Source organism: Hypomesus nipponensis, chromosome 2, assembly GCF_054491055.1.
Source record: "Hypomesus nipponensis isolate SF chromosome 2, ASM5449105v1, whole genome shotgun sequence".
Taxonomy (NCBI): Eukaryota; Metazoa; Chordata; class Actinopteri; order Osmeriformes; family Osmeridae; genus Hypomesus; species Hypomesus nipponensis.
The window spans coordinates 6,730,491-6,752,751 of record NC_140362.1 but is presented as its reverse complement, the minus strand read 5'-3'; the positions used below and the strand labels follow the sequence as shown (position 1 = coordinate 6,752,751).

The 22,261-nt window shown below is 43.6% G+C and overlaps 1 protein-coding gene across 1 annotated transcript; it reads right to left on the bottom strand.

Annotated features, from left to right (window-relative positions):
• Positions 1-10,057: 10,057 nt before the first annotated feature.
• trmt11 (tRNA methyltransferase 11) lies at positions 10,058-21,693 on the bottom strand. The gene is made up of 13 exons (XM_084703949.1): positions 21,547-21,693; positions 21,341-21,406; positions 21,162-21,235; positions 20,849-20,930; positions 20,661-20,753; positions 20,387-20,521; positions 19,842-19,998; positions 19,665-19,745; positions 19,385-19,549; positions 18,886-18,958; positions 17,965-18,099; positions 15,235-15,355; positions 10,058-10,342 (listed from the first exon to the last, which is right to left on the bottom strand). The coding sequence occupies exons 1-13, from the start codon at positions 21,622-21,624 to the stop codon at positions 10,205-10,207; spliced, it is 1,398 nt and encodes a 465-aa protein (XP_084560075.1). The 5' UTR covers positions 21,625-21,693; the 3' UTR covers positions 10,058-10,204.
• Between the last annotated feature and the right edge of the window lie 568 nt (positions 21,694-22,261).

Here is a 22,261-nt window from a genome sequence, read left to right as displayed (position 1 = left end):
AAGTGAATGTGCAGGTTATGAGGAAATAGACTAGAGTGTGCACCTCCAGTTGATCCTACGAACGAAAAAAAAAAAGAAATAGTAGAACAGCTTTCTCAAGCAGTTTGTGATGCATTTTGGAAACAGGAGATGAGCCGCAGGTCTTATGCGCCACCTGGCTTGAGAAACCCGTTCTCAAAGACTTACTTTTAGTCATTATTTGGGTAGCACACATTCTGAATGCCTTCGGCGAAATTCAAATGAGCCATTTTAATCTAGATTAATTCCAAGATTACAGTGAGATTAATCAAGATACATTTTTTTATCCATGCCCACCACTAATAATAAATTAGTAAGACTATTTTCACCCTTTCTTTATCCACTGGAAATGGATCCAATCCAAAGCATCCAAGATTCCCGCGGATGGGTTTGGATTGGAGTCAGTTGAAACCCCAAGACATCTCATACTGACGCCAAAGGTTACCCTGTGCGTCCGCAGCCGACGCCTAGGGCTGTGACAAAGCGTTGGTATTTGATGACTTGGGAATGAGAACAGGTTTTTATATGGCTCTGGGATCACTATATGAAAGGGACGATTGTAAACTACAGCCCTTCTGCTTGTTTAAGGTCCAGGGTGGCTCATTATTAACACACACAGCTTAGCATATCATTAGTCAAATCGAGTAATTCCAACCTTCTAAACTACTAGTAGGTCAGGAGGTGCCCAACTACTTGATTCAGATGGGTGATTCTTTATTTATTTTTTTAATAAATTGACAGATTCATACTGTATCGGGTGACGACCGAAGCCTGGCAGTTAGCTCTGCCTCTTTCTTCCTCATAGCATTTAAAGCTACAGACACAGAAACAGCACGTCCTGGAAAGCTCATTGTGGGACTGCTCGTAGTGGCTGTAATTCTGCACCAAGGCTGAATTTGGGGAAAGAAACTTCAGTAAACTACAGTATTAAGGGACCACTAAGGCCTATATAAAAGCATCCAAAAACAGCATGTCATGGGATCTTTAATGTTGGCCTGTTCAACCGCAGTATAAGGGAATCTAATGTAGCCTACCTTGGGGACAGGTGGATCATGTCTTCCCATACCTCGGGCATTGGATTGTCTTATCCCCGACCTGTCTGCCAGCTCCCGCTGAAATGGCCCAAATTCACACGTTTTCTTTCTGGCTGAATAGGCTAAAGCAAGATAATTGGCATAATTTTTTGTTATAGAATAGAACCTATGGAATTTACTCCCATTGTAGATCAAGTAAAACTGTTATATGTTATCATCGGTCACTTTTTGTCGCCGTAGGCCAGTGGTTCTCAACTTTTTTTTGGTGATGTACCCCTTATGAAATATTTTTTCAGCCAAGTACCCCCTAACCAGCGCAGAGCATTTTTGATTGAAAGAAAGATGTAGGCCCTAATACACAGCGCTATGCCATTGTAACAGATGTGTTCAGGGCATGAACAGGCACAACTTATGGGTGGGTTTTTAGATTTATTTGCTCCTGCAGAAGACAATGAAACAACAAATTGCCATCTTATTTTCTCTCTCTTTGCACCTCAGCTTCCATCAAGCAATACAAAATGTAATGTTCATTCAACATGACATCACGTATTCAATGCACACTACTAGCCAAGAGCAATTCAAATCTGACCAGAAAACATTTAGCAAATACATTTTAACATCACAAAAAACTATATCCAGAGGAGATAACAGTGCCACCTAGAGCAGGGGTTCTCAAACATTTCAGCCCACGACAGGGCCGGAGTGGGGCCACTTTTCAGTCCTCGAGTGTCAGGCCCAAGACCGGCCCACTTTTTTTTGTATACCAAACAGGGCCGGATGCAGCCTGCTTTAACTGGGGGTGCAGTGAACTTTTCTGGGGGGTATCACGATTACAGAAAGGGGTCATAATATTTTTTTATATTGATACCATCAATAACAACAAAAAATACTCGACTGGCCCAAAAGTTAAGCGGCCCACCGGAAACTCTCCCGATTACCCACCCCTGGCCCTGGCCCACGACCCCTAAAATAATGGTGCCATGACTCGCGACCCCCACATCCACGGAAGTGGTTTACGTTTACGTGGGAGTAAAAATAGGCCCTGAACTTTGATCCAGAACCGGCCCCCGTATACGCCACCACAGCTACCCTGCCCAGCTAATACATGCAAATTTGGAGTTAGATGTGATGCTAGTTCGGAAGATAAATAGTTAATGCGAGCACGTGTAGCGCGCAATCAAAAAAATTTTGCCTCTATTTGAGCGCAAAATATTTTTTGAGCTTTGTGTAAAATAAACAAAGCCGTTTTTCAATTGGTAAAACTTTGTGCGTAGCAACCCACCTTCTGACTTCAAGTTTCAATGACTTTCCGTAACGTTAAATGACCGGACTACTTGCGGAATGATATGAAAGATGTGAATTAGAAGCACAAAACCCGTTGCTAATGACTGTGGTCATAAAGTATAACAAAGAAGTGTACAACACTGGCGTTACAGCGTTTGTATTCACACACACACTTGATTCCATTTGCATTTATCTTTACGTTAGCAACAGTAACTCAGCTGTTGGCTGCAGAGCTAATGTTACAGCCACATTCTAAGGGTAGCAAGCTAGGTAACCATATACAGTAAAGCAACAAAATGATATAGCTTTAGTTAACTTACTTGTCCAAGGTTTGTAGCTTGACCAATGAGATTTAGTAATGATCCAGAATTTAATTTCAGCAAGGCCAGCTTTGTGTTGGCTCAAGTTGAGGAAACAGTAGTGGCTTTTTGGCGCAGACATGCAAAACTTTGGGAAGTTGTGTTGGCGCATTTCCAGCGAAAATAAAATTGAGATATTGGTTGTGCAGAAGCTCGGATGAAGGAATTAAATAAAGACTTGTGCTTGCATTTGTACATCCAAGCACGATCGGAGCAACTGTTGTGCTTCGTTTGTTTGCTCGCCATGATGTCTCTCCAGGAAAAACCGATATCGCACTTGCCATTGCACGGTGGTAGCTCAGTTTCTCATGGGCAGGCCAGATGATCTGGGCGGGCAAAGCAGAGAGAGGGGAGGTAACCTTTCTCGTATTTACGTGACTTGGAGATTTTCAAACAGAGCGTTTGAGCCTTCATTTTGTCAAAGGCAGAGAAGAACACCCAGGGCTTTGTTTAGACCTATCAACAATTCTAGCCACTGGGGGACCAAAGGCAGGCTAGGGGAACTCATATTAATGTTAAATAACCTCATAAAATGAAGTTTTCATGTCATGTCACCTTTAACCTTCATATGGCCCATACAAATCAACAGAACTTTTTGGAACATTCTGAAGAGCTGTATAATAACTATTTTTAAAGGATTTTTGAATGGATGCTAATTTGGATGGATGCTAATCTTTAAAAATCTCACATACCCCCTGGACTGCCTTCACATACCCCCAGGGGTACACGAAGCCCCGGTTGAGAACCACTGCTGTAGGCTATCACATCTAGTGGTGTATGCATGGGTTCTAAAGTGCGCAGAAAGTAGGCAGATTCTAACACCTTCTGTTTTTTCATAAATCTGAAACTCTTTGTAGAAACACCCGTACATGTTTCTACTCCCATTTTCATGCGTACGCGCCTAAATTTGCTGGTTGTACAACCCCACCTCCACCACCCCCAATCCCCTGCACGCACACACTCACAGTCACACATACAAATAAACACAATATTTGAAAAGCCATGGAATATACTGACACAGTCACTCAAATCAAACTACCCGCATGTAGTGTAGATAACTGATATTCCTACCAAAGCCCTCATCCAGATGTATAAGTTGTATTCAAGCAAGACAACAGAGACAGGTCTCTGTTTGGTTACCAGAAGGAGTGTGTGTGTGCGCATCTGCCACTCAACCAAGCGACCTAGACCTGACAACCTTTGGCAGGCTGGCCTCGCTGGAGTTAGCGGTTTGTTTATAATTTCATAGTGAAAAGGGGTTGCATAGCAACATTGTTTAAAACAGTAAAAAACTGAAAAGAGAAAAAATAAACAGCATTTCTGGCAGTGGCCTCTTAAAGGCTCTGTTCTAACAAAAAGCAAGTTGTTAACCTGCCCATAACACTTGATTTTACACATGCCATACTGAAGTAGCTCCTTGTACTCTAGGCTCCTGTGGGAAAAGGAGGGAGAGAGGGAGAGCGAGCTAGAGACAGAGAGAGAGGGAGAAACAGAGAGACGTATATACAGCATATCAAATTATGGTGGGAGTGAAAAAGAGACTCCATGTTTTACAGGTCCAATGCTATCAAGACTACAGTGAGACAAGACTACAGTAAGCCAAATCAATGTAACTTGTTTCTTGACAGCATGCACATTTGAACTTTCACAATAATTACTGACCACATATATGTAATTAAACTGAACTGTGACTTCATGTCTGCAGCATTGTGAGGATTGAAACCTTGGCAACAGTATACAAGTACTTTTACAAGTTGGTACGTTTCTGTGACCACATCATTATCCTGAGATTATACATGTGAATGGAATGGGGCTGATCAATCAGATGGCTCACCTGTGCACGGCTGACAGGTGTGGTTGCGTCTGTCTATGGCCGCCACATACTCAGCTGCCTGCACGGATCTGCTCCTGCAGGGATAGGGGCGACTCTATCCCCACGTCCTGAGACGGACGGAGACGGCTCCGGCTCAACAGCGTGCGCACTTCCTGGCCTGCACAAACGCACGCCCTCATGGAGCAAGCATTCCAGTCAGTAATGCAGCCGTGAGACGCAGCAGCAACTCCCTCCCCGCACTCCCCCAGATTCTCACTACATACACACACACACACCAATACCCAACCTCCACACGCACCCACATTTCCACAATCAGACACTCCCCACACTCAAAATGCTACACATTGCCAAAATGTTAACCCAGAACCACCCCCTCCCCACCCCCAGCCGACACTCTGCCTTGGGAGCCAGAGGGATGAAGGCTTTGAGGCCTGGTGGTAGCAAGTAGGCCTTGTCGAGATAGAAGCTGGGAGCTAAAGCCACTGCTCACTGAGAACACCTGTGCCATGCAGGTTCTAATCCTGAGGTCCAATTTGAGCATCTAGGAGTCTCTCCACATTCAAGAGAAGGCTCAAGACACACTTGTTCTGGGAGTACAACAGTACTTAGGAATGGTTTGCTGAACCCAATGCTAGTTTCCTCAAGGATCACAATGACTCTTGTTTAGAGACTTGTTGCTCTTGTTGGTTAGTGGCAACTGGGGGGTATTCGTCGTAGCTCGCTAAACAGTTTAGCGAGCTAATTTTCAGGCTAAGATAAAACACGCCCCTCTTTTTGGTTTGTCGAAGCAAGTTTAGATAAATCACCATAGTAACATATCAATTAAGAGACTGATTATAATAGTTTACTCAGATGGCGAGAATATCACCGCTCTCTCTTTCGTCTTTTCCGCCATTATACTGTTAGAAAATCACGGTTTTGGTGATCGACCTTTCCTGCCTTTTGAAGTAGGACGTGCTCGTGCACTTGCCCTGATAAGTTTAGCCTGAAATTAACCACATGATTTGGATGCGGATCAGCCGTCAACGAACCGATATTTGCGGTTCTAAGTTAGCTTGCTAATGTTAACGGGCTAAAAAGACAAATGATTAACTTAGCTTCAACCCTTACGACGAACGGGCCCCTGATTTGGACTGTTGTATTTGCTGCAAAATATTCTATTTTAGTTAATCTTTTTATTTTACTGCTGCTGCTTTTTCTACAGGTACACTTACACTTATAGATCCATGTTGTTTAAATTGTAACTCGCTTAACTACATGCTCCTATGGTTCTTCCCTTCTGCACTTTTTTTTGGTTGTTCACAATGTGTGCTTCTTGTTTTGGCTACCCGCAATGCTTTGGGGCTATCTTGTTGTTATTATGGTGACCTATGCTCTTTGTAAAGCTCTATCTTGGAAGTCGCTTTGGATAAAAGCGTCTGCTAAATGAATAAATGTCAATGTAATAGGATTAGAGACAAACTAAGAGGTGGACAGACCATTCCTGGTTTTAATGACATTTTAAAGCTGTTCAAAACCGTAAAAAGGTACCGTATTAATAGCAAAAAAAAATGAAAAAGAACTAACATATTTGTTGGTGTACAGTAAAATACAATTAAAGCCAGCTGAAAGAGTGTTCCGGAACAAGACTTTGGTTTGTTTACTCTCATGCTGTATTTCACCCCAATCAAAAACATGTGCATTGGATATACTCTCACTACAAGGTCAATATTGTACCTCAAAAGAAAGCCTTGCTTTTATTGTTGCGTTAATGTGGCAGCAGTGTTGTCTTTCATGCACTCGCAATAGGTGCCGCTGACACGCAATAAATTAGCAAGTATTTGTCTCCGTTGAGACGTCATATCCCGCCACGTGTTATAAGCGTCTTCAATATTCATTTGGTTTCGATTTATCATCGTTATTTAATGTTTTCTGATCCATATTCTTTCCAGGTGTATGTTTATAAACAAAGTGTAACTTAAGCACAAGGGAGAAGGTGGGTAAGCTATGCAGGACTTGCTGGATGGCATGAACCTGTCAGGAAGACGGAAACGGTTAGTCACAGTGGGAGGCTGACATGGATTGGCTGTCACTTATAGTCAGCCATTACTTAAATTACAGGTGTCGCCAATTCCAGCGGTTAATTAGCAACAATTCACTTAAAATGTATCCGGAACTTCCTTTAACTCCCATAACAAGCTCTTAAATAGATTTTATTAACAGCATTAGTGGTGCGATTCCTTACCATTCTGGAAGAGGAAATGTGCTGCTGATGCGTCAAGTTTGCCCACTTGGCAATGTGGCGTCATTAAAAAAGGGCAGGACGAACCAGTCCGGAGGTTCGTCTCATTAACAAAGCGTGGCTGAGAAGGCAAATGGCAGTATAGTTTACTGACTTTTTTCCTTTCCGTCGCTCTCTCTCACTCACTCAGCCATGGGCATATTCCGATGTTTCTCAATTTAGTCTGCCAGCTGCTATGTAAATAACACCTTTTTTTTCTGTGCCCGGCAGATAAAGTAATGATAGTTTTATTTCTTTTCATTCTCTAAACCCATATGCAGGGACCTCAGAGCTGTTGTTGATGCCAGTGCTGTACTAAACAACTCTGTGTGGTCAAACCAGGCCATGGAGAATAGTGCCTGATAAAAGGCGCCGCTGCAAAGGGCCTCCCTTACTTCCGTGTCCCTGACCTGCATCACTTCCAGGCATCTGTTCCTCACTTGTCTGCCTTTTCTCACACACTCCTCTCTGGGGGGCATCTCAATAGGCAAAGCTGAGGCCTCGTCCCAATACAGTCCCTGAGCCCTATGCCCAGACATTATGTATTTGAATTCTGAGAAGAATAAGAGGCAAAAAAAACAGTTGGAAAGGATATCCCTTTAAATGTTCCACAAGGGCATACATCCGTTTCCTCTGCTACCCTGTACACCCTCTCAAAAAGGGAAAGACCAGGACAGATGACAGCATGATGGAGTGTAACATTGTGAGATCTGACTTTGCAGGTGTCATTAGGTACTGGAAGTACTGGACTTAACATGCAGGGATACCATGGCAGGAAAAGCAAAGTGTGGAGTAGGAAAAGTGTGCCAGTTGCCACCTTTGAAACCCATCCTCCCATCTCTGCATGATTTGGCCATTTAATTAACCTTTACTCAAGCCTGTCATCTAGTGGTGACAGGCTTGAGGTTATCTTCACTTAAAACAACAAACAGCTAGGCTCTGAGGTATTCGAGCAGTTGATGTCGCAACCCCATGTATTTTCTTTGTCAGTGGTTTATATTTCACAGCTGTGCTTGTGTGTGTGTGTGTGTGTGTGGGGGGGGTAGGTGGTGAGGGTTAAGACTGATGCAGTGATTTGACCGCAGCTATATACTGACTTTGTTGCTAAATAATGACCCTCTTCACACTAGTGTTTCTCTAGTAGACCCTAAAATGAGTGGAGTAGTGGGTGTAGGATAGGAAGGATAGGTAGACGGGCTATAGGGTTACCTGAGGGCAGGGGATGGGGGAGGTAGGGGGCAAGGGTTGTGGAGGAGGATAAACATGCAGGTGTGTAAACTTCTCTGGCTACAGACAGACGGGCAACGCACCTGCAGCAACTATCTGTAATCACTCACAGATACGTTCAACACCACACGCACACACACACACACACACACAGTGTCCTCTCCTTCCTGTACTTTGAGCAATTTTGAGCTGTCTTGGGTGTGTAGATGGAGTGCCGTGTGTTGTGTGTCAAAACCCCCTGACCTAGGCGTCTCTGGAAAGGTATGGAGCTTGGTTTGGTGTATCAGTCTGACTCAGCAGAGTAGAGGGCACTTTCACACAGACAGACGTAGCAATCAGGGGGTAGTGTTCCAGGACGATGGTTTTGTGATGGTTTTCCTGAGGCCTGTCTAACCAGAAAGGGAGGAGAGAAGACATAGTAGCACCACATGCATCCCCTGCAGTCTCTAACATCAAGCCATCTGTTGTAGAGTTTCATAAAAATAAATACCTAATGCACCTTCTCAATATTAAACGTCAGAAGTAAAATACTACAATCATAAACTACCAAATTACAGCATACCAAGACATCTAAAGTATTTCCCAATGTTGTCCTTATTAGGAGAAAAAAAATCTGAAAAAAATTCAGTTCAGAACAACCAAAACCAACATGGCCAAACACAACAAGGAGTTGTGTCTGGACAGCATTAATGTGTGCCGAGAGGACCCCAAATCCTTAGCCAGCCACAGGGCCACGCTGGAGGAAGAGGAGCAGTAAACGTTGTATCGCTGGTGTTGTGGCTACACTACAAAATGAAAAATACATAAATAATAAACCTTTGATGAGATCTTCTAATTTCCTCTCAAGAATAGTTTGTTTATATGTGATTGTAGCAGGAGTGAGGGAGGAGGAAGAGCGGACATGTCTCCTTGTCGTGTGGTCAGGATCGTTTCGCCCCGATGGAAAGTTGAAGGGAGAGTGGGGGCATCGCGTGACCATCCTTTTTGTTAGCTGGTTGAAAGGATTGGTTGTGGTAGTGTGGTGAAATTGGAGAATTATGGTGAAAGCAGTATCCTCCACCCCATCCCCTTGATAAACAGTCAGAAGGGAAGAGTAAAGGCAGAGGCAGGCTGCCCTGTCTTTGGAGATGAAAAATGGTCCGGGCACACGTAAACTGTGGTCGGAAAACACAAGAGCTGCTGACTAGCTGTAGGAGAGGAGGAGTGAGGTGGGGGCGTCCTGTTATTTGGTCTGGGCTTGGCTGCTAGAGCCTCTTTCGCCTAAACATGTAAAAAAAAATGTGTCTGGCTGTATTTTGAGTCACCATCTGCATCGTGTAAAGCACCGCTCAGCACTTTCCTCAGAGAAGCCATCTTATCGAAGACGCCCTGCTGATGTTACCAGCATGTGAGGCAAGACACATCCTACACCATTGACATTTCACTTCGCTCACCCTTACTTTTTTTATACCCCTTTACATTTTCTGTCTGTTTTACAACCGAGTTGATAGCTGCTGGTTGGCAGTAGTATTGGATGAATCTAAAGTCTTTCTGTACGCAGGGGCAGTTCATCCATCCCACCACCACCACATCCAGTTCAGAATACCGCCCTCATCCGATGGCTCATGGAACAGACACTCAGGCAGTTCCATTACATACAACCTGGAAAGGCTTTGCTCTTGGCGACCACAAACGTCATGCTTACGCGCACACGCATGTCTAACCAGGCGAGCCAAGAATGTGGCATCACTTCCCAGAGAGACACTTAACAAAACAATGGTTGTTTTGTAATGGAAAAACAATGAATCTCTATCCTAGCTATGATAAAAATTGGATGTAGGTATCTCTGTTGATGGTTCGCTGTCCTAATTCTCAGTGGCGGCTTCTCTTTGAACTTATAAGGTTTGGGAATGTAGATATATTATGAAAATCAGCGCTGAAAGAGGAAACCCTATCCAGAAGCGAGCAGTACCAGATCTGACCGGGGACAAGGCGGCATTGTTTTATTACAGTCACACAATTATATTTTCAGAAACATTAACTTCTGTCCATTCATTATACATATTTTTATATGGTATTTTATTTGTTTATAAAGGGTAGCAGGCATAGAAAATCATGACGATAACAACAACAAAAAAGATAAAAAGAGAGAGGTGTTAGAAACAGCAGTGGAGCCAACGGCGCAGGCATTATCAAGTCACCTGTTCTTTCACTTTCCGTTGTCCGCCATTTTGTCATCCTTGGTGGTTTTCTTGGTAACACCGCTAAAGTACTTGTCCCTGAAGGCGTTGTGTCCTTGGTAGGGGCTATATCGGGGGTCAGACAGGTGGGCCAGTACATCTGCATCCTTAGAAGATGGAGACAAAATGGTCTGTTCCTGTAATGTCTATACCTAGTCAAACCCTTACCCCAAAACCACCCTCAGCCCTCGTACCCACAAAAGCCAGCCATGTCAAGTCAGTTCTAATATCCATCTTTCCATTATCTAGCTGTATTTCCCCCCCAGAAATAATAAATGTACAGTCCTTGGCCTTTAATGTTGGCCTACTAAAAAATATTCTCAAGCAATATCATTTTGCAGCACACAAAATAAAAGCAAAGACAAGGAACTAAAATAATAAACCCTTTGGTTTTAGCCAGGTATCTTTACAAATTACCCCCAGAGACAGGACATGGTGTTCCATATCCTTATCCACTCCCAGCAATGTGAAGTACATCTAGCAGATAGTTGAAACGCTTGCTGGAGCTAAAGGGGAGATGTCTCAACTGGAGCAGTTCAGAATCTGAGCAACTGAGTTTTTGATACTGGCTGGGGCAGAGTACCTGGCTGAAACTGGGTTACCTAACTGGGGCATCTAGCTGAGGCTGGGTTCCAGAGCTTGGGCTGGAGTAACTGGCTGGGGTATCTAGCTTGGGCTGGTGTATCTTGCTGGGGTATCTAGCTGGGGCTGGTGTATCTTGTTGAGGTATCTAGCTGGGGCTGGTGTAGGGCATTTAGCGTCAAAGTCCTACTCCTAACTTACAAATCACTTCACAAATTAGCACCGCCTTACTTTCTGGTATCCTCGCACCCTATCACCCGATAAGGAAACTATAATCCCAAGATGGCGGTTATCTGGTGATTCCCTAAATCAACAAAAGAAACTGCTTGGGGCAGGGCGCTCTCACATAGAGCACCTCTTCTCTGGAACAAACTCCCTGTTTCAATTAAGGAGGCCAACCCCGTTTTGACATTGAAAGTTAGATTAAAAACCTTCCCGTTTAGTCAGTTTTACGGCTGCTGAAGTTTGTGTCTGTATTTATAAAAATGTAATTAAATACAATTTAAATACAATTTATTACAAATAAAACAATATGTCTGTGTCTATTAGGGCTGTCAAAATTGCTCAAAAATGACGTTCGAATATTCCCTTAAAAAAACAAAACATATTCGAATAAATTCGAATTTCTGGTTGCCCATTAGGTACGTCAATAACAGGACAAGTTAATACAACGAAACATAACTACTTGTATACTGTAGGTAGGCCTAATTTATTTAAGTTTAAACATATTTGACAAATTACCTACACAAAAATAAGTAAATGAACTAATGGCCAAGACCGCAGACCCTGGCCTCTCGATCGCACACACGCAGTCATTCTTTTTCTCTCTCTCTCCTGAACCGTCGCGCTCTCTTCGCATAGCGGTGTAAAATGAACGACAACAATAAACAAATGCTGAGTTCTGATCAGGAGTTTTGTGCGAGCAATTTAAGGTCGCGATTCTTGTCCCAAATATGGCAGGCTTCATTCAGTGATTGAAACAAATATTAATTACATAAAAGTATAGAACCGACATTGAACGCTCCGAGCGAGCTGAGCTGTGGTAAACATGGAGATGTAGCCTCAAGTTGCTAGTTGTTGAATGGTAAGATAACTGTAGCTTACATAGTTTACACACTACTTTAGCTGTAGGCTCAAAAAGTTTACTATCAACTGACCAAAATCCAAAATATTTACAGACATCACTCTTTAGATTTTTGGGGTTACAATCACTTTTTCTGCTGAGGTCAAGCTGGGTTTTGCACTTTCTGCCATCCTCCACGTAAGTCAACTGTCAGTAGTGACGCTCAGGCATTAGGTAATAAAACGAATGCAGGGCTCTCAAGTGTCACGCATTGAGAGTGACAGTCACTCATTTTGGTCTTTAGTCACGCCCTCCCGCCACACATTGTATTTCTCAGCAGAAAAAAAAATATTTATAATATTTAATATGCCGCAGCACCAAATCAAAATTACTCTGGCCGCCCCACTTCAGTTCATAGTCGAGCCTGCCACTTATAAGCCAATCAAAAAAAAAAAAAAAAATAGCACCATTGTATCTGGGTAAGACTTAATGCAACAACCAATGGAAAAAAAAAAGCATATCCTGTAATTTTTCGTGATTCTGCTACGTCTTCCGAAAGTTTTGTTCACCTACAAAGCAAACTGTTGGAGCTGAGCATCACTTTGAGCACAGTCATGATCTCCTGTTTTAATGTTACAACAAATTCACAACTTGTTTGACACAAACAATGACAAATGGACTGCTTAAAAAAATGTTTCCCAGATAATTAGCATCAGTTTTTCACAAGTCTCCTAACAGTTTTACAGCCTGTTCACTGACAACACCTGCTCAGAACAAGTAATTCATAGATGTAGCCGGTGTGTATCGGTGAAACTCACTCCTCAGGTAAGTAAAACGCCACCCGCATCAACTAATATCCAGCTTGTTGGTTGTTGGTGTAGTGGCGGCGTTTGGGATGCCAGAGGTGGCAGGATCGAACCCAGTGCGGGATGTAAAGAGGCCCGATTCTACTGACTTTTAAAATAATGTCATATTTTATTATTATATCCTGGCCATGGATGCAATAATCATTGCTGCCTTTCAAAGATGTCAGGTAAAAAGCAATTAATTAATTTTGACCCCCTGACGGGGGAGGGGGGAGAATGTCACTCTTGCCTGTCTTCAAAACTTGAGAGCCCTGCGAATGCTTTTCTAAAACTGTTACTACAAATATTTGATATGGTTTCATAAATAAAAACAATTAGAGACAAAATAGTTTAATAATAAACCATCATTCTTCCGCCACTACAAAGTATAGTTCCTACATAAATCGTTGCCACGCAACAGGCAGATGGACACCTTTGCCGTGTTTTTTTATCTGAAATATTCGATGCGCAGTAATATGGAATGTTAAAGAATGTTATGAGGACAACCTGTAAGGTTATGCTGGATTTTACAACGGCATAGAACGCGATATAGCCAATCACAATCAAGGATGGGAACAACCTTTTTGGAATCGAATTTAGAATATTTGTTGACAGCCCTAGTGTCTATATGTCTGTATGTGTATCATACAAATTAAGTGAACCTGAACTTGTTTGTTACTTCTGTTGCTAGTTGGGGGACAGGGCAGTCATATTTAGAGTTTCTCTTCTCTGGAACAAATGTAATGTTCCAATCTAGGGGGGCTGGGGCTGTGTTTGTGTCTAGGGCTACATCAAATACCCTTTTTTGCCTGCTAAACTGCTGCACTAGTTCACACTTGACCGGTGGGGACCTTACCCTTACTGTTATTGTAACAATTTGTTGTTCCTTTGCATTCTCTAATCCTGCGCTCTTCTCTCGGTCCCCCCTCCACACCTGTGCTGTGGGGGGTTGAGCTGCCAACATCTGCCTGGTTGCTGGTCTGACAAAGTTGGACTTAGTCGCCAAGTGGACATCAGTCTCCTTTAACGGACAACAAGGAGTTCCTGGTCCCCTCCTGCTCATCTACCTGGCTGTCTTGTGATGCTGCAACTGCTTAAATGGACATTTGCCAACTCTGAAGGCGTTTCTGTAGTCTTTTTTTTTTTTTTTTTTACTCCTGATGCATGATTATGTTTAGCATGTCTTCTGCACCTCTGTCTCTGGAGGAGGGAATCTTTCACCGAATTGCTCCTCCCAAGGTTTCTCAATGAGTTTTACAGGGAGTTTTTCCTTGTCTTTCTTGAGGGTTTAAGTTGGTTGAGGGGCAGCTCTATGGGCATATGTGAAGCCTTCTGTAACTGCTTGAAAAAGGGCTATACAAAACAATTGGATTTAATTTAGCTGGGATTGGGTTGCAGAGCTGGGGCTAGAGTATTTTGTTGGGGCTGTGGTAACTACTGGGGCTGAGGTATATGGCTGGAGCATTTAGCTGGGACTAGGTTATAGAGCTGGGGCTGGGGTATCTAGCTGGGGCTGGGCTATCTAGCCAGGGCTGGGGGTACCTGGCTGGGGTTTAGAGCTGGTGTTGGAATCAGACCAAGCAAGGGGCAGTGTTTGGCGTGGCTACGCATGAGGTGGACAGATGGAGGCATTTGCAAAGGGAGTAATGAGGCGTCAGGAGAAAGAGCGATGACTCCACCGCCCGCCTGCTTATCGTCAGCGCCACCTTGCTTCATCGCCAAAGACAATGAGGCCAGGCAACCTGAAGACTAAATCCACATCTATCCACATCCAGGAGCCAAGTGCATAACAAGACAGGCGGACAGCACTTTCTGGTTGGGATTTCAACCATCTCCGCCAGAGAGGCAGAGTCTGAACAGAGTATTCACCCTGACAGGCAGCCTTCTAGCTGCACTTTGAAAACAGCTAGGAGGTACTACGGAAACAGAACATGTGTACCTTAGTATCTAGGTATAGCTATTTACTGTATAAACAACAGTCTGTCTCCTACTCCACTAGGAGCCTTAGACACATGCCAGTTGATTTTGATGAAATAGCAATGTGTTAACGTGTGTGAGGAGGATATTGTGTGTGTGTATGATTCACTGAGGCCTTTATGGGAGCAATTTGGGGTTTTGAAGTGAAATGAGACGGTTGTCAAGTCCAAAGATGGATTATTTTCCATACAATGTGTGATTAAGTCATTTAAGTGTAGTATAAAAATAAGTAAATCACAGCCAGATGGTGAGGTTTAGCCCAGGTTCTATCAGTCTCAACACTCTCACACACACATATAGTGTGCACAAACAGTGTCACTCCACACAAAGCACATGCAGGTCTATGTGCATGTTCACACATACAAACAGAATGTAAACGTATTCGGTGGCACACACAGGAAGTTACTCTTGTGAATGTAGAAAGATTCATTATAATGTGTCCACACACACATATATACATATACACATATACACAGTAGGGGGACAGTAGGGAGATTCCTCTGAATGGATTATCACATTATCAACTAAATACCTCAGGCTCCTTGATCTTCTCCATGGTGATGAGTCGTCGGGAGGTGTGGCTAGAAAGGGTCTGTTCACAGTTACTGGTCAGCTGGAGGCAGGGATGCAGGGGGACCATCTCCTCACAGTACCTGGCGCACACACACACACACAAACAAACAACAACAAACACCAGTTTACATTTACAATTGACATCCAACCCAAATGAAGAAGCCAAACAGAGGCAGTGGGCCTCAAATCCTGGGTCACTCTCTCTTCTCCTCAACCCTCTAGGTACAGAGGGTCTGTAAGGCCCAGCACAGCATTCATCCAGGATGCAATCCCCCCACACCACCACTCCTCTCCAGCCTGTAATCCCCTCAAAATTACCCTTCTTTGCCATTTTATATCCCAGTCTACTGGTTCCTCCCTCACATATTGGTGTTGCTAGCCTGTCAGTGACCAGGAGGGAGGGAAAGCTACTGTGAAAGGTAGATTACATTAAGGCAGCGGAAAAATTGAGTCGTTGTCAGGAGCCCTGTGAACTCCAGCCAAGCAGCACAGCTACAGCAGACCAGAGAGGGGGACCACGGCCAGACTAGGTATTTTGGCTGGGTGATGTATGTGTTACAAAGTCAGTCAGTAGCTCCATTCTCAACCCTCAACATGATGTTTTTGTGTGTATTTTTTCTAGCGTTTTGTCGGCAGCGTTGCTATGGACACTATGGCATATGGGCCTCTCGAGTGGTGTGGGATGTTTGTTGGCATGACGACCAACAGCATAGCCGCCAGGTTCCAGTTCTCTCTTAAACCAATCATGTGACACCTGGTGGAGTGTTGGACTTGCCCTTGTGCCAACCACAGGTCTTTACACTGAATAATGGAGTGTGACTAGGCTTTTCCTTGTCAAATGGCATCCCTATAAAGATGTGGAATGAGCAAGGGCCAGTTTGTGCTACATGTGTATAGGATGCATAAATATGCACTTAAAAGCGACAACTAAAACAGCATTAATTCCTGCAAAAGGTCACCCCCCCAATCCCCTAAAACGTACCATCACGCAACCAAAATGTTTTAAAAGCAAACAGTCGCACCATCACTTCTGAATCCTCTCACTCAACACTTTCTCAAACGCCTCAGGTGTGGCATCAGTCAACAGTGCCCTCTGGCTGCAGCAAGGAAGTCGACACTCAACAAAGGCGAGCAGTGTCAGACTCATGTTCTGGGATCTCTCAGTGACATTACTGGCAGTGCCCCCCACCCCTTCCACCTCCTCCTCCCTCCCCAGCTATGAGGCCTGCAGCGGTCTCCAGGGAACTCCAGTGTGTCTCTGACAGAACAGGCTGGGGCCTGTCATGACTTCATCTTCCTCCTTACACCTGCCCAGCCTGTTACCCTGTGGTCAGTTTTTTTTGCCTTATGGGGTTGCACGCATGCACACACACGTGCACACAGGTCCAATCATATGGACAGAACAGGTGTTGTTGATAATCAGATTTTTGGAGGACTGTAGGACTTGCCACAGCTTAAACCACTGGTTTATGAAGACAGACAGTAAAGAACCTTGACAAGGTTGTCCCCTAGTGGTCATGACATGGACATACAGGAATAGACAGTGTACCAGCCAAATCTCTGACTGATATACTTAATGGACCTGCTGATAAGGATAGTGATTGACCGTTCCCGTAACTCCTCCTTAGAACAGCCCTCGTCCAATCGTACCTTAGCAACCGCTACTAAGAGAAGAAGGTCCGTCAAGCTTTGACTCAGAAGCAACATGGTTAAACGGTGTGCCTATGGGACGTGTCGATCTGACACTAGATATCCCAAAAGTTTAGAGGGAGGTGTGGTATTTTTACCATTTACAAAGCCGAAGACTCAAGAGGGAAGGTGCCGGCGGTGGATAAAATAGTGTGGGAGACCCCACTCCCAACTTAATTTAGAGAACATCACCAAACATATAGCATATGTCTGCTCCAAGGTAGCTAGCTAGCGTTAAGCTGGTAGCGAACAATATCTAAGATGTTAGTTGAGAGAACATCCCAATTCCCAAACAGTTATGGTTCATGTAAACTAGTATTATTACCACTACTAGTGCATAACTAGTGACTCCAACAAATTAGTTAATGTTAAAATAAAAATGTTAATGTCTGTAAAATTGCAAGCTGAGCCAGCCAACGAACGCCAGCAAGTTGCTAAGAGCTTAAAATACTGTATCAATGTTGAACAAAACGTCAAGCCATTTAAACAAGCCATTATAAACTTATTTAATTTAGATCTTCGTAGAATTTTGTGGGTGGGGGACCTATTCCTGAGTATCCCAACCCTGTTCAAGTGCTGTTCAAGTGCCTAGCCAGACAAGGCTACTTGAGACCTGTATGCTTTGCTTTGGCTTTGATTTTTGTTGTTTCCCCTTTGTTGCTCATTTTAATATTTTGAATATATCCTTCCACTGCATATTGCAGTCCCTTCTGCCTGGATCTGGAAGATATCACAAAGGTATTACTCAAAAAATCCTCACTCACACACACTGACAGCTGTAGCGCTTATCCCCGTACTCGCCATGGCTTTTGGGTTGACAGTTCCGGGAATTGTGTCGGACGTAGCAACAATAACTAAGGGGGCGTGGCCTGGGGAACGGTCAATTAGACACTGTTCATACTCTACGATTGAAGATCCTGTGCACCCAGTAGATTTGTGATAAGAAGAACACAAAACTATAAAACTGACATACATAACTTAATTTCTATGGCATACTCACTCTGGTCTGTAGATTGGCAACCAATAAACAAGTCTACCGCCCATAACCAAGTGGTGAACAGCAAAGTTCAATAGGTCGGTGAAGATGTCACTCAAGTGGTAAGCCATGGATACAGGGACGTGGCTCTCTCCAAAGCTGGGGGAGGGGTTACAGTGGTATGTTACAGAATGTAGGTACCTTTAAATACAAAATAACTAGGATATGTTAAAGACCAACGTTATCATAGATCTGACTAGATGTGGTGTTACATGTACACATCCCCATTGTCATGGCACACATTTTGGTTAACACACAAGCAGTTGAATAGGAGCTTCTATTTAACATGTAGGGGACTGGCAAGATAAACAGATAAGTGCCTTTAGCTTGGGTGCCGGCCGAACTTAGCCCCCCCTACAGCAATTGAGGTCGGGAAGTTCGGTCAGGCATTGCTCCGTTGGGGCGCAACTATGCCCGAACCAGAGGTGTTCGTACCAATCAAATTGTCAGGGCGGGCTTTATACAATGATGTACAGATGATCAACAGTAACGTAATCAACCACGTCACCAAAGAGTACTTGGGTTGAATTAGTTTTCAACAAACATGGCTGCCAATTAGTTGTAAGTCTATCCAAATGACCCAACAGGCATTTTTTCCAGGTTTGGTTGAAACACGCCCCAACGTCAGGCTAAAGTGCCTTAGCACTTTACCAAGATGTCTGTTTACATCTCCCTGATAAAGTTGCAATAATTCATGAAAATACAGCTTGTACCCCACAACATGTAGAATTCCAGTCTCATTTAAAACAAATGTTGGTCCATCAGTCTGAAATGTTACGTTGACATTGGTATTATGAGTTGACATAAAGCACAGGGCCCAATATAAGGGCATGAGTATGGTTGATTAGGTTGCTGACATCTATGAGACAAAAAAAATGATCTTACAAGTCTTCACTGGGTTTGGAAGAGTCCTTCTGAGATCCTGTCCTCCTGGTGGATTCGCGAATCCCATAGGGGGCTTAGAATAGATCATGCACTCCGTCAATCACAGATCAATGTGGGGATCCATAGCCATGTCCTCCATTTCTAATAAGGCTGGAACCCTCATCTTTGTTTTTTGACCATTTCATAAATAAAATAATCTACACTATTTTAAGAATGTAGGCTTTACTGACATTTTACATTTACGTTTAGTTATTTAGCAGACGCTCTTATCCAGAGCGACTAAGTACAGGGCCATTCCCCCGAGGCAAGTAGGGTGAAGTGCCTTGCCCAAGGACACAACGTCATTGGACTCGGCCAGGAACCTGGCAACCTTCAGATTACTAGCCCGATTCCCTCACCGTTCAGCCACCTGACTCCCCTAAGGCTCACACTGATAAAACATTTTTTAACTTTCCTTAAACAGAATTTAAAAGTGTGTGGTCTGTTGAACAGAACCTACGGTCTGTGATGATGGCGTCGAACAGGAGCGCGTGCCTCCAGACAGACTTGGCGGCGTCAGACACCAGCACGTCCACGTACAGCCTCTCCGTGCCATACTGGCGCAGGTTGGCTCGGATGTTCTCATCGGGGCCTCGCCACTTTTGGTTTTTACGACTTGCCTTGCCTGGAACCACACACATTTTACACAGCAAATCTGTACATTCAACACAAGCAAAACATTTTATTGCAGAAAAAGAAAACTAGTGTTTGTTATATCATTGATGGATTTTGGGTCCTACCTATACCATGGATAGTGTTGTAATCGATATCTGTTCCACATACATAGGCACCGAACTGAGAGCAAGCAACTAGCAGGCTTCCTACAGGAGACACATCAAGAACAGACAGTTAGAGTGCGACTACCCTACCAGTGTTTTAAGAGACAACGAGATATTTGGGTTCCTAAAATCCCTTGCCTGTCCCAACGAAAGGGTCATAGACGAGGTCATGCTCTTTGACCTTGGCGTGGTTAGCCATGATGAAGGACAGGCCGGCGTCCATGCTGGTATTGCCGATGAAGTGCCTGTTCTTCACACTGTGGGACCGTATAAGCTCCCTCTGACCATCAGCAATCTTACAATATAAAAGAGAATAAACAGTCCAACACTGGCATGTCAAACATACCACATTACACTAGCAAGTAAGCTTCTGCTTTGCATTATAGAAGATAAAAACCCAAATTTAGTTAGACGTGTACTTCAGATCTACGTTTTTTTGACTATTTGGTACCAGGGACTAGAAAAGGCATTGTCTCTGTGTCCTAGGAGGAGATATCGGCTTCAATGTGCAGAGCAAGTTAATGGATCTGGGAGTCTCTACAGACCAGCACTTGTTCTCAGGGCTTGGTTTGAGAACTGCTTATCAAAATGACCCAAATGAAAAGTTAAACTGAACGTAACACTTTTCTTTTTCAACGAAATTGAAATGTTTCTGACACATCTATGTGTGTGCCATTAATTACCCATCTTCCAAAGTAGATGTGGAAGGGCTCTTCTGGGATGTTGTTGGGGTCTGTACCATAGTCCTCCAGCAGACAGAAGATCTGCTGTGGGTTCTTCAGACTGACACTGCCCTGAAAGGGAAGATGTTCCATTGCCTGGGGAGAGACAAAGATGAGGGGACAGACACAGATGAACATCATGGGCATATGAAAACAGGAAGGCAAATATGGACATACAATCCTACTGAAATATTTGCATCACGTCCATAAACACAAAAGGGCATCTTCAACTCACATCTATCTTTTTAATCCTGTCCTGGAACTCCAGAGTCTTGTTGAAGGTGTACACATTGATTTTATATGTTGAGTTCTTCTGTAGGAAGGGTGTCTGTTGAGAGGCAGGGTCAAGCGAAATATTTGTAGTGGTGATTTTAAGTAGAAAATCTACAAGAATCTGTGTCGTTAAAAACATGTCAAACCAACCATGTCCTCTGTTGGATATTGCAGGAGAGACGTCTTAAGTTCACTCTGTGTTTTTCCATGCCCCCACAGTTCAAATGCAGACCTGATGTACACATAACAATACATGATCCTGACAAATGCCAAAGAAACGATAAACTCCAGGAAGGAACTTTCTCAACAACCAGCATAATTAAAATCTTGTTTACCCTGTCTTGTTGCTACATAAGTTGTCACATTTTAGCTGTAACTTCTCAGTAGACAGAGGTTACAAAGCAACGTTGTATCTGCATCTCCCACCAGTCAATGTACTGTAAGGTTAGCGAATTTCACTCACTTGGCACACACTGATCTACCCATGATGTTATGGACATCCTCTTCTGATAAACCATCGAGCAGCCAGAAGGGAGACTAGTAAGGATAAGAGTGAAATTTGGAAACAGAGTAAGCATTAATAGAATTTGAGCTTGCAAGCAACAGACAAAACTCTAAAGCAGGAGGAAGTTGACACATCACCTTTTCTTTGAAGTGTTCCCCTGGATGAAAAGGTTTTCCTCTTAAAGAGAGTAGCGACTTGATTTCCTGTATGAGGGGAGGAATTATACAGCTGTAATGTATTGTAACAAACAACTTGCGGTGCATATACAGTTTTTCATTATTTGTTTCAAGCCGCGTGGCGTCTGTGTGACAGTAAGCTAAGATATGAATGAAAAACTCCATACCGGTAGCCTAAAATCAAGATGATCGTGAGCAAGATGAAACAAATACTGCAAGCATGATCTACTGTGGTGCGTCGCCATTTTTTTTCTCCCTCAAAATATATCCGGCCAGAATACATACATGGTTCCAGAGGGTTCCGGATTCAATCCAATAATGGAACATTGTTTAGCCTAAAGTAAGACATTACACAAATTGCATTAGGCTATAACTATACCAGTGACTCAGTAGGCCTATATGACCTATGGGCAACAGCTTTTTTATATAAATGCGTATTTTGTTTTATTCAGATTTGAGCATTTCAATTTACGGTCAACATTAGCGTTACTTGTCTTGAAATTCAACTCAGTTTGCAGGGCCCCCCGAGGCGAGGATTCACGAGCTTCACCCCCCACACCACCCCCACCCCAGCTGTTTGCGCTTCAATGTTGCTTCACTCCGTTAACTTACGCGTCCTCCGCGTTAGCCTACTGTTTACAACGTCAGCTTGGCTACTTGTTTGGCGTTGCCTTTTTAGCGATACACAAGGTGTGGCGTGAGAGCGTGAGAAATGGTTGAAATGCGTGTGTCACACGGCGAAACCGTGAGAGTTGGCAGCTCTGGTTTGGTACTGGGATTTGCTGGGTGCAACTTAACATATCTCTTCTTTAAGCTGCTTTACTTCAGAACGGCATTGACAGCTAAGCACATGACAACTCCTAAACGATTGGGTCATCCTTG